The 12,783-nt window shown below is 38.9% G+C and overlaps 1 protein-coding gene across 1 annotated transcript; it reads left to right on the top strand.

Moving 5' to 3' along the window:
* The first annotated feature begins 10 nt into the window (after nt 1-10).
* ppp1cab (protein phosphatase 1, catalytic subunit, alpha isozyme b) lies at nt 11-7,660 on the top strand. The gene is made up of 7 exons (XM_020712293.3): nt 11-734; nt 1,705-1,836; nt 2,238-2,468; nt 2,865-2,969; nt 3,821-4,044; nt 6,572-6,706; nt 6,787-7,660. The coding sequence occupies exons 1-7, from the start codon at nt 680-682 to the stop codon at nt 6,880-6,882; spliced, it is 978 nt and encodes a 325-aa protein (XP_020567952.1). The 5' UTR covers nt 11-679; the 3' UTR covers nt 6,883-7,660.
* Nucleotides 7,661-12,783: the final 5,123 nt, after the last annotated feature.

Raw genomic sequence — 12,783 nt, 5'->3', positions numbered from 1 at the left:
CATCAAAGTCACTTCCGTGGGTGTTGCTTCACTGCGCAACAAAAACGAAGCTGACCAAAGTCAAACATTTCTGGATGGGTGCACACAAATAGTTTATTATTTGATTGTTTTAAGAAAGATATTATTTTATTTATATGTCTAAACTTTGATAATATCAGGAAACGACTGTCCTCCTTACGCTGCGGGGTTTTTTTTTTTGAGAAAAGTTAATACTGACGGACATTCAAAATAGCCAATCAGAAGCAAGATTGAATGAAAAGTCCCGCCCATGTTGGAAAGTGGACCAATGGCAACGCGAAAACAGACAGGCCACTTCCGTTCAACCTTTCTTTGAGCTAACGATCTTCTGTTCTTTTTTTGGTCGATGGCATGGTGTTAGTAGATACGAAAGAAACAGCGACGTAACGAGGAAATACTGATATCAAACAATTCAAAAATCTTGTCCTGAAATATAGATAGGTTTTTTGCTGTGCAGCACATGTCATCCATCATATTTTTAACAAATCCGTTTCAATCCTCAAATTTTGAGGTTGTCGATCATTCCCCAAGGTTAGCTAGCTAGCGGGCTAACGACGATAGCCGATTAACGCAAAAGTAGTTAGGCTAACTAAATCGGTAAGCGACAGTACGCTTCGAATTTTTACTATTGGGAACAAACCCGACGAAAGAGGGGAATAGCATGGCAGAAGCCGACAAGCTGAATATCGACTCCATTATACAACGTCTGCTAGAAGGTAAGACATTTCTGGCGATATTTGTTCATTCGGTGCCATTTTAGCTAACAGAAGACAACGATAGCCACCGGTGCTAGGCTAGCAAGTTAATCATCTCCCGCGTCTTGCAAAATTGTCTCAGTCTAATTGTGGTATATTTAGAAAACAGTTCGACTTTTCCTTTGATATTCATTCTAATGGTGGAATCTTTTAAAATTAAAATTCAGGTTTATCTATATATGTGTTTTGGAAAAGAAAAATCCCAATATTTTGCTTGGCATTTTTACAACATTATTAAATTTAACATGGTCGCTTTTTTCTGTTTATTCGCTGTTTACCTTACTATAAACATTTTTTCATTTTGATTAGTATTAAAAATTGTACCAGTAAGCTTAGGCACATATTGTTGTTTGCAATTGTCTATATGATGTGTGTATTGATGTTATTATTCGCAGTGCTTTTTTATTACTATATTTATTGTATCATTACATTATGATTATTTCGGTATCTGTACTTGTTTTTGACGCCAATTTGGATGGGTGTTTGGTGAATCCCAAATATGTGCAAGAATCCTTGTAAATATGGTCAAGTCAGTTTGTCCACAAAACAAGTCTCTGTTTAGAGGTCAGTCTGAATAGTTCCCAAAAAAGCATTATTTATTCATAAAGTTAGACTTGAAAATAAGAACGTTTACACATAAAAGTAAGTAAATGAAACGAATTTACTTATTCTGTCTTCATCACTTTTTATTCTGTAATTATTATGTTTTGAATATTTCTAAAAGGTACAATATAAAATGGGTAATGATGTTATAAAATGTGACAGTAAAGATTCTGTTGTAACAGTATTTTGTTATACCTCTAAGAATTTGTTTTACCTTTGTACTAATAATTATGTATTAATTTTTTTTATTAAATTTATAATTTAATTGTTTACATTGTTTTTCAAATCAATTTTAACACTTGTCTCTTTTTTGTTTATTTCTGTACAGTGAAAGGGTCCAGACCTGGCAAAAATGTTCAGCTGACAGAAAATGAAATCCGTGGCCTCTGCCTCAAATCCCGGGAGATCTTCCTCAGCCAGCCAATCCTGCTGGAACTTGAGGCGCCCCTCAAGATTTGTGGTAAGACATGAAAATGTTCTTCAGAGGGAAGAGAATTGGAACATCATGGTTGTTTATGTGTTTAGGCTAAGGGGAGGCAGGTGGTTACATTTATTTTATGACGCTAATGAACATTTTGAACTTTGCTTTTTCGCTATCTAGAAAAATTTAGATTTATATTTGCTTGGTTTAATATTTTACACTATAGTTTTTTATCTTTGTTGTGCAAATACAAGTAGATTATCCCACCTTTGACTGAATTTCTGCCTTTCTCTCCACTATTTATGTATGTTTGAGTTTGCATTTCGCTCTTTTTCTTTTGCCGGCTGAGGCTCTGTTATTGTAACTGTAGTCCTCTGCAGAAACTTTCAACGAAACCTTTCACTACCATGACCCAAACTGTGAACCGTTCTCCTCTCCAGGTGATGTTCATGGACAATACTATGACCTCCTGAGGCTGTTTGAATATGGAGGCTTTCCACCAGAGAGCAACTACTTGTTTCTTGGTGACTATGTAGACCGAGGCAAGCAGTCCCTGGAAACCATCTGCCTTTTGCTGGCTTACAAGATCAAATACCCTGAAAATTTCTTTCTGCTGAGAGGAAACCACGAGTGCGCCTCTATTAACAGAATATATGGTTTCTATGACGAGTGTAAGTAAAACAGAAAGTTTGCTTTTTTAAAAATGACATTCAGATTGTGATTGTTTTCATTTTCTAGCACGCTTTATCATTTTATTTTGGTTTTCCGTTCTTAGATGACTTTGAAATTAATCATAAAAGCCACTGATTGTGATCCGAAGTTCCACGATACATAATAGTCGCAACAATAAACAATCTTTTAGTCCAAGAGCTTCAGGTTAACAAGTGCGATCAGGCAGTAAGAGCAGTGGTTAATCACATGCCTCTCCTGTGCACAGAGCTGGGATTATGCAAGGGCTGTTTCTAATCTAGTACAATAGCTACAGCTGGTTACTTTTCTCTTTTTTTTTTTTTCTGGAGTTCCAAGATTAGATTGTAACCAGGTGATTGGCTTTCCCCCCCTCACAGGTAAAAGGCGATACAACATAAAGCTGTGGAAGACCTTCACCGACTGCTTCAACTGTTTGCCGGTGGCAGCGATTGTCGATGAAAAGATCTTCTGTTGCCATGGAGGTACTTTCATATAACAGCTGATTTGGCCTCCATCCAGGAGCGCACACACACAAACACACCTCTGCTCTGTTGTTTCTGTCAACATAAGAGTCATAGGGCTGTGTGAGTGACCCTATTTATATGTCCTTGGGTTCCTCATATCAGCAGCTTTGTTTTTAGATATAATGTTCACACACCGTGTTCTTGACTTTGACACTCCTGGACAATGTTCACTTATTTAGGTCAGGTTGAGTTTTTTTATTTTTTATTTTATTTTAGCAGGGACCAAGATAACAGCTGAATTCATATTGTGGAGTTTAAAATCTATTTCACACCACAATTCTAAGTAAATTTAAACAAATCAAATGAGAAAATATCTCTTCTGATCAAAAAAAAAAGGTGGCGTGAACTTCTTTCTGCAAAAGTTTGTTGACACTGAGTCTCATCTATCTGGTATCACTGAGAACTGCCGGTCTAAATATGTAAACAGGCTCTGATAAAAAATCATTAGGCACTCAAGGAAGTGCACCCGTAGAGCCCATGTGGCACGTTTCACAAGTATCCAATTGCAGCACTTATTTTCAGTTTTTTTATTTTTATGCAGAATTGAATCTATCTCAACCAAGATTTTATTTTTCTCGTTTCTATTTTTTTTTGTTATTTAAGGGTTCTCATAAAACACTTTTTTTTTCCCAAGATTGCTGCGTTGAATTCATCCTTAATGGTCTTAATTTTACCAAAGGGGTCACATTTTTTTGTATTTATCTTCTGGATATTTGAGGTTTTTTTTCCGTTTCCGGGTCTTGTAGCGTGCACTAGTTTGTATAGATGTTGGATTATCCGGTTGCTAACGGTTTGCTCCTCTTCCTCAGGCCTGTCTCCAGATCTCCAGTCTATGGAGCAAATCCGGCGGGTCATGCGTCCCACTGACGTGCCAGACCAGGGCCTCTTGTGCGACCTGTTGTGGGCAGACCCGGACAAAGACGTGCTGGGCTGGGGCGAGAACGACCGCGGCGTCTCTTTCACTTTTGGTGCAGACGTGGTGACGAAGTTCCTCCACAAACACGACATGGACCTCATATGTCGAGCCCATCAGGTCAGTGCGTGTGACGTAGTTCTGACTGCAGACCAGGTTTAAGCTTTGGTCTAATGATGGAAATTACCACCAGTTTTCTATACTTTAGTTTTGGTGGAATTTTTCAGCAAAAAAAAGGTTTATTAGCTTTAGATTAAAATAGCAGAAATAGGTTTATTACAGATTGATAACAGCTAACGCAGGAGCTGCCCTACGGTTTTAGAAGAGTTTGTTTATTTTCTTCAATCTCCAACAAACGGCCACAAAACATACAGAAATTTGAAATAATTTCAACTTTAGGCTGACTCACCCTCAAGTTTTCCATATTTCTTTTCCCTTTTGGCTCCCTTGTTGGGGATTTTTGATGATGACAATCAGCTGCATATTGAATGTTGAATGTTTTTTCTTGCTGCATAAAATGATTTAAAGTGAACATATCTGTGGTGGGGCTTCCAATGCGAGCTCTTGAAGGCTCCTCTGATGGAGGAGTTCATCTGGATTCATTCCCCACCCCTATGGCTTCTTGCTACCCCTACATTTAGCCCCCCCCCCCCCCCCCCCCCCCAAAAGCAGACAGATGGGAAAAAACAGTAAATCCAATCCGAACGTTACTACCACTTGATGATGTCATCTATGTTGGTGCATAGCTGGTAGCACTCAGAAAATACATAGTCATGCAAAAAATCATTGCTTACATTTAAATGTAAACCTCTGTGCTTCACATGAAGAAATGCGTTTGTCCTCTGCGCCACGGCGCGATGTGGAGGGATATCCAGCTCCCCCTCAAAAACAAGTTCAGACACCACTAGAGCTCCAAATGCCCCTAACAACAGGAGCAAAACACACCTCCCGCCCCCTTAACCGATGGAGGTAAACATTGGAAAACTGGGACCTCTTCCTCTGGAAACGGCTGCAGCGTCGCAGGAGAGGACCGGCCTCTCTAGGCGGCGATGCAGGTTCCCATCCGGAGCCGCAGCGGCCGACCCAGAGGGAGAGGATCTAGCCAAGGAAGCACCGGAAATAAACGTGAAAATAAAAAGGAAACTTTTGATAAAAGCAATAATTGATTCAATAATAAAACATGGCTATGAAGAGTATTGAAATGAATTATTAATAATCCAGTGTAAAATCATGAAACATGATCAAATGAAAGCAGTATTCTCCCCATGTTCATGAATGTCAGGGACCGGAGACGGCAGGGAATACAGAAGGACCCCCCCACACACGCACGCACACACACACACACATACACACACGCACACACACACTCCTGCCTCCGAAGAATGTCCGTCACCGATCATAACTCATCAAAAACGCTTCTGAAACATTTCTGATGCTTTGTATAACATTTCTTAAAGAGCAGTGAAATATTGCTGAATATAATATTGTTCAGAGCAGTAGACTGTACCGTAGTGTAGTTAATATACACACATTAGGACGGTCACTCTGTCTCTCTGTGCCTTAAAACCAGCAGCCCGTTCTTCCTCCTTCATCAGTTCAGTCAGAGAGGGCATCTTCTTCCAGAAGAGGCTGGTTTCCTCCATTCATTCATCCGGAGGATAATTATTCTCCGCGATTATCTTCCTCAGCTTATCAGGACATTTTCCAGCCGCTTTGAGTCAGCTGATTTCTCCATGCAGGGCAACAAACTTTGGTTAGAGCGATTCAGGAACCAGTGGAAATAGCAATGAAATGTTCCTTAGCAGCCTGCAAGGAATCCTGGTGTGCTCTTCATCTCAGCTCCTCTCCTCCCTTGCAGCACCTCCTTTGGACGCAAAAGTCTGTTACAAGCAAAAAAATTACAAAAAAAATGAGTTAAACCCTGAATAAGCGGGAGAAAACTGTAGATACAAAATAAATGAAAACACTAAAATTACGTAAAAGCTTGGATAAAAAGATGGGTTCTCTAGCCTTTTCTTAAAAACATCTGTGCTCTCTGCGGCCCTCAAGTCCTCCGGCAGACTGTTCCTAAAAAGGCCATAGTGCTGAAAAACATGCCTCTCCATAAGGTTTGGTTTTTTCGCAGTTAAAGGCAGTTCAAGTGAAACCATTAGTGCAAGTAAGCCCAATTCCCACCATCCACACCGTCTCCCACTAACTTACAGCCCCTCACAACCCCCAACCCAGCATTAGTGGTGGAACAAAAATGGCGAGCAATGTTGGAGCTGTCCAGTCGTACAGTTTAGATCCAGATGCCAGTTTGGATGAGGAAAACAAAAAAGTTGCATGGATCTAATCGCCTCGGACTGGATGCATCAGAACGGAGCGGGAAGCTTGTGGCCCATCTGGCATATTTTCTACGTCACAGTACGCACCATTTCCAATGGCATTTTTTCATCTGCTCCTGATTCACAGCGATTTGAATAAAGAAATCCTCAAAAACGCAATTTGAAGTTTAACTTTCTTTATGTATGTCTTGCATAGTGAGAAAAAGGCCATAAAAACACAATGTTAGAACAATTTATTAAACTTGTGACAAATTGATATTTTTGTCAGTGAAATGGATTTTCTGTTCCTTAAATCATCTTAAACTGGCGTGTTGTTCCAGGTGGTGGAGGACGGTTATGAGTTCTTTGCAAAGAGGCAGCTGGTGACGCTGTTTTCCGCCCCAAACTACTGCGGGGAGTTTGACAACGCTGGCGCCATGATGAGCGTAGACGAGACCCTCATGTGTTCATTCCAGGTGAGACGCCCGCCGCCGTCCCCACATGTCACTGTGCTGCTGTTGGTGGCTCACCGGCTTTGTTTCCCCCCCACATCCAGATTCTGAAACCTGCAGACAAGAAGCTGTTCTACGGCGGCGGAGGGGGCATGGGTTCCGGTCGCCCCGTCACGCCTCCCAGGAAAACCAAGAAATGACACCAGTACTTGGCCCTCGACCTCCAATCTTTCCCTCTTGTCCTCTCTACCTCTTTTCTCCTTTCTTTCACCAAACAGCCAGAATTAAACCTTTACCCAGGGCTTTTTTCCTTTTTTATCTGTACTTCTTAAAACAGTTAATGTAATGAGTTGTTCCAGTGTGTGCGTGGGTGAGCAGACTACAACTATGTCTCGTCTGCAGAGGAGCGTCAGACTCGTCTGCACGTGTACATTTTACGGGGAGGGGGGTATTAGAGATTTCTACTCCTCCCCTCTCTGACCACTCTTGTCTTGGACAGGTTCAAAGCGCAGCGCCAGTCTGTACAGTAATTTTGACTGAAAAAGAAAAAAACAAACAAGATTTGCTGGAGTTGATAGGAGTTTGCATTGAGGACCCCCCCCCCCCATGTCTGCAGGTGATGTTCCTGTGCACTTGTGGAGAGGGGAGGGGGAGGTATGTTGTTTTCCTGTCCTCTGTACTGTAAAATCTCGAATACCGATACGTTTGCGCGTGTGTGCGCACATTCGCGGCGCCTCGTCCATCCGTGTGGAGATTTTTTTTCCCTCATGCGGGACGGAGCTGAGGACTAACAAACGTGTGTGCGCACACACACGCACAAGCAAACACAAACAACTCTTCAGAGTAATATGAGCCAGAGCTGTAAAAGTCCCGTACAGTTTAGGTTTGTACAGATTTGATTACTTGAAAGAGATTTTTTGTGAATTCGTTTTGTAGTCTTTCATCAAGTTGACCAATAAAGTGAGAATCTGACCTGAACTGAGTGTTTCCTGAAGTTATTTTTAATCTTCTATTATTCACATCAAACTTTAGAAATGTTACTCTGTAGTAGTATAACAGCCGCAATACATAAAGATGAATAATATTTCAAAATAAAACTTCTTAATGTGAAATAATTTGGTTTGTGCTTTCTGTCTTAAACATACAACAGGATATTTTTAATAAAATATTTTATTTATTTTTGCTTCTAAAATGGCATCCAGCAAATAAATGTTTTAAATTAAGTCAATCACCAGACTGCTTTGGAACATTTTATCGCTTATTAAATTGAAGAAATTTGTGCTGCCGTTTCTAGTTCAAAGCCCCAACCCCATGTAAAGTTGGGCTCAGATTAGGTTTATAGGTTTTTTTTTTATTACTCATGTTTCAAATGTCTTTTTTTCAAATGTTAAATGTTTTTTTAAATTTTAAAATAGATTTTATTTCAAACTAACAATTTTATTTTTTAAAGTTTTTGTTTTTTCAGACATACAACTGTGTTTAACCCCATACAAATCTTCTAAAGTTACAGATAACTGCCAATTAAAGTGTAAATAAGACTTATAACTTAATGTTACAAACATTCACAAACACTTTGTCATTAATCTCAGATGTTGTTAATTTTACAAACATCTTGCCAAGTTTCCTTCTTGATTAAAAAATAACTTGTAGACAGAAAAAACTATTTTCCTGCATTAGTGATGCAATGATATAATTATTTAAGAAACATAAAAAGTTATAATAATTATTTGTTGTATAAATTATTGGAGCAATTTTCTCCAATTTTGTAATTTTAGCAGGTACCCCAGTAATTACATTTTATAATTTTTGTAAATAAAAGAAAAGGCAACTTGTGGAGAATTGTATTGTTAATAATATCACAATTTAAAAGTCACTTCAGTAACATTAATTCTGTGTTTAATATCATTAGTGCATGTATTTATTTAAAATGCGTTTATTTTCCTTTCTTTAATTTTTTTTGTAGTTCTTATTTTTCTCTTTCTGTTGCTCAGACTGGAATCACCACTTTTTGGCCTCATTTATATAAATAAAGTAATAAAAAATTTAATTTTCAGGATATTAATCAGTGATCTTGACTGTAGTGTCAGGTGTCTACCAGAGGGAGGCAGTGTTGAGCTCTTCAAGCTAATTTCGACACAAATGAAAGAATTTATTATTGGTTATAACAGGAAACATTTATTAAGCTACTTTACACCTATATAAAATAAGTAAATAAATAAAGCAAAGGTTATTTACTTTGCTGTTATTTGTTTCCTTCTTTGACATTTGTGATGCTCTTTTTGCACCTATTTGTCTTTCTGTCAGCAAAACTTGCTTCCTAAACAGGAAAAGTGAAGGTAGATCATGGGGGAAGAAAACCATTTTCTGAATTTTTGCTATTAAAAGCAGGAAATTAGGAATTTCTTCTTGATCTTTTGACAGCAAATGATTGTTTCAAATGCAACAATTTTACAGCACTTTCTAGGTTTAAAACATGAATTTATTCTGTTCTGGCTTTAAAGCTTATTGTTCACACATCTTTCTTCACCGTCCTCTGTACATTTATAGCTTGGAGGCTCCAGGCCCCTGTTTGGTGGTCACAATCCGTCAGAGGTTATATGACCCCAGATTCTAACTGTGGTGGATTGAGTTTCTGAATTCTTGTGTTGTCAGTGAAGCTTGAACCCCTAAATGATCTTTTTGAGTGATTTCTGCCTTTTCACATGAAGACTAGAGGAAACCTCCTAAACTATTGTTATAATTGTTGGCCAATTTCAGCGGTTTCCATCATAAGAAAGGCCTCGTCAAAATAGGGACCCCAAACGCTGGACATACTTGTTCTTGCAGCTATGCTCGAGTGACATGGCAAGCTGTTTAATTTACAACTGCTATTATGAAACTCCAGAAGGATTTGGTTTATGACACTTCTCAGACAGAATGTCATTTATGAAACTTAAGTCTCTTCTTAGATGGAAGTTGGCCTGTGAAAGTATTGTGAGGCTGTCATTTCCACTCAGGCATTTCCACCCTGAAAAATATGTTAATTTGCAAACATTTTACAGTCGAGAGCATAAAAATGAGCTAAATTCAGTAGTTTTAGCTGAATCTTTCACAGAATTAACATTTCTGCATAAATATAGCTGTGTGTAAGCAGTGTTTATGGCCCGTTGCGACCAACAAGCTGGCTTTGGCCTCCCCTGTGGTCTGTAGAGTTCAGCCCTAAATGTGTGGAATGGTGTCAACACCCAAAAACCCCGTCGCCCAGCGCGGATGGTGACGACACCATGAAGTCAAACGTCTCCTCTGACATCCAATTTTTTTCAGAAGACGACTTTCATCTTATGAAAGCCGAGAGCCCGAGCCAAAGCTCAGATGTTCTGACCAGAAAAAAAAACAAGCGCCTGAAAGCTGCAGCAGCGCTGTGGCTTGTGGCCCACTGTCACCTGCTGTATTTATATCCCGTGAGGAATTCTGGATTCAGAGACTCAGCTGCCACTTCTATTATTACTATTAGCTAATGCTGTAACAAGCACCCTGCTAACCCCAGCTCCATAGCTCCTTTATCCATCGCTTTATTGCCAAGCACCAATTAATTCTTCACTGCTAGTACAGTTAGATGTTGTCAATCAAGGATTCCTATAAGTATTTTGCCCTCGCACGAATATGCATTCATTTTTTTAATATGTTTTATTACTCCAACAGCCAGAATTTCAATGTTTCTTTGAATCTTTCATGACTTTCTTTGGGATGTCTTCAAAGGGCAAGCTTGTTCCTGTCAGGTTTTTTTTGTGGCGTGCATTTCAGCAGAGTTGCATAACATGCGTGCAGGTGCACCACCTCGGCGCTTAACACTTGTCCAGAGCTGGGCACACGCATAAAGTTCACAGGTTGAGAGGGAGGGCTCGGTGGTTTAGGGTGGCGTTCGGTGATCCCTCAGCCTGGGATGAGGGTGTGGCATGTCCCAGTTTCCAGGGGCTTACGCTGTAGGAGTCCCTGCACACACAGGCTACCGACACTTCAGCGGTCGACTGGAGGCGGAAGATGGAGGGGAGCGAAGGAGAAACCTTATCCTTCTGGGATATTGAGTTAAATGTCACTGCTGTTCCCTGAGGGAGACACTGACAGGCCGACCCCATCACAGCCCCCCCCCCAACCCCCCGAGTCTCAGGGGTCACAGTGGCTGTACGACAGCTGAGGCCAGGAGAACCACTGGGTGAAATGGAGATGGCAGTCTAGTACAGCAGAAAAAAAAAAAAAAAAAAAGCACAGCAGAAAAAAAGTTTATAAAATCAAGTTTGAGCTTCCAATCCCTGCTCTAGTTGTACGAACAAACAAAATTATACTTTTGCCTTTTTTTCAATCTTCATAATGCCTTTTGTTTGATTCTGTTCTTGAATTTAGTCAACAAAGTTATTTCCTGGTTTTGGTCCTTCTCAGTGGGAAAGCAGCAGAAACTCAAGTGTCAAAGTGACTTAAAAGAACAAATAATTAAATAAATAAATCCCAAGATTTTTATTATACTTTCAATTTTATTGTGAAAAAGAAACATGTAAGTGAAGGTCCGTGTCCTGACACATGATTTTTAGACAATAGGAGAGTTTAAATCAGTAAAATGTAAATGCTTCCTGTTGTTTTTTTTTTACTTCTTTGACTCTGTGATACAAATTTGAAAAAGAACAAAAGTAAAACAAAAAATCTAAAATCTTTCTGCATAACTTAATGTATTGGTTCAAGGATCAATTTCAATATGAAAAGAAGAATTCAATAAAATTAAAAGCAGCTTAAAATAATTGAAATGATTTAAATTAATGTAAAAAATAATGTTAAATAAAACCCAACATTACTCTTGAATGGAACTGTATGTCTTACAAGAATTCTAAAAAAAACAATAATGTTACCGTTAATTTCATGTTTTGTTGTTCGACCTTTTGATTGAGTAACTGTTAATGAAAGGTCGCCACCTTCTAACGAGTCCACCCCTCTGCTCTAATTGTCTCAGGTTTCTACGGTGTCTCCTTTCAGGTCGTTTCAGGTCTTTCCTCAGGATTTATTGATATAGGGGCATTCATAAAGAGTTAAATGTTACTTTTAGTTGCTCTTTGGTTTTTTTTTCTTTAGCTTGTTCTGTCTTGGAACATTTTGTTAGGCAGCACAATTCTTTGCTAGAATGCTTTGATAGTCCTGAAATTTCGATGTACCTGCAAAGTTTCAAAACCCCTTTGGCAGATGCAGTAAAATGGACCCAGACCATGATAGGGCCACCTCTGTGTTTTGTAGTTAAGACAGTTTGCAGCTGTAAATTAATCCCCAATGTGCCAGTGAGGACTTGTCATTACCTATTGATGCAAATTCCTTTTTCTCTTTTCATGCTTTGCTTTCAACAGAGGCGTCTTCCTTGATTGGCTCCCATGAAGTCCACTTTAGCTCAAACAACGACAGATGCTGCCATCTGACGCTGACGTTCACCTGTTTTTATGAGGCTGTTTTGAATTATTTGGTCACATTTATTTTATCCTTATTTTTAATTTGTCAGCAGTCGTCCTCCTGCAGGCTCATCCAAGGAGTTTGGCTTCATCCCGTGGATATTAGACTTCAGAACTTGTAACTGCAGTCACCGGAACATCAAGCTAGTTTAAGATGGCTCTCTCTCTCTCTATTTTTTATATTCAAGTGGATGAGTCTCATTCTAATTTTTACCATTTTTTCCTTCTTACAACTTCACATGTATTTGCATCTAACAATAAAGGAGATTTCATATTTAATTTTTATTTTATTTTATTTACAAATCCCCAATGCCACCTTCACTGAGCACAGATGGGAGATAGAGCTGAGTCAATATTGCAGCAACTTGCCTTTATTTTAGTTTGTGAACAGTTTGTTAATGGATTCTTACTAGATAAACAAAATTAAATGACTCTTCTGAAAAAGAAAATTCTTCAATTTAGCATTCAATATCACAAAAAAAGCCAAAAGAAACACGTTTCTTCTTTTGAATGACATATTTAATCACAACGATGATTTAAAATTGGAAAGAAAACTAAAAGAAGACTTAGATAACATAAATAAATACATAGCAAAAAAATCAAATTTTAGAATGGCTGAACAGAAAAATGGCACCAAAC

The sequence above is a fragment of the Oryzias latipes genome, chromosome 19 (genome assembly GCF_053564925.1).
Source record: "Oryzias latipes strain Hd-rR chromosome 19, Olatipes_Hd-rR_3.1".
Taxonomy (NCBI): domain Eukaryota; kingdom Metazoa; phylum Chordata; class Actinopteri; order Beloniformes; family Adrianichthyidae; genus Oryzias; species Oryzias latipes.
The sequence above is the reverse complement of the archived record's forward strand: the minus strand, read 5'-3'. Positions and strand labels throughout refer to the sequence as shown.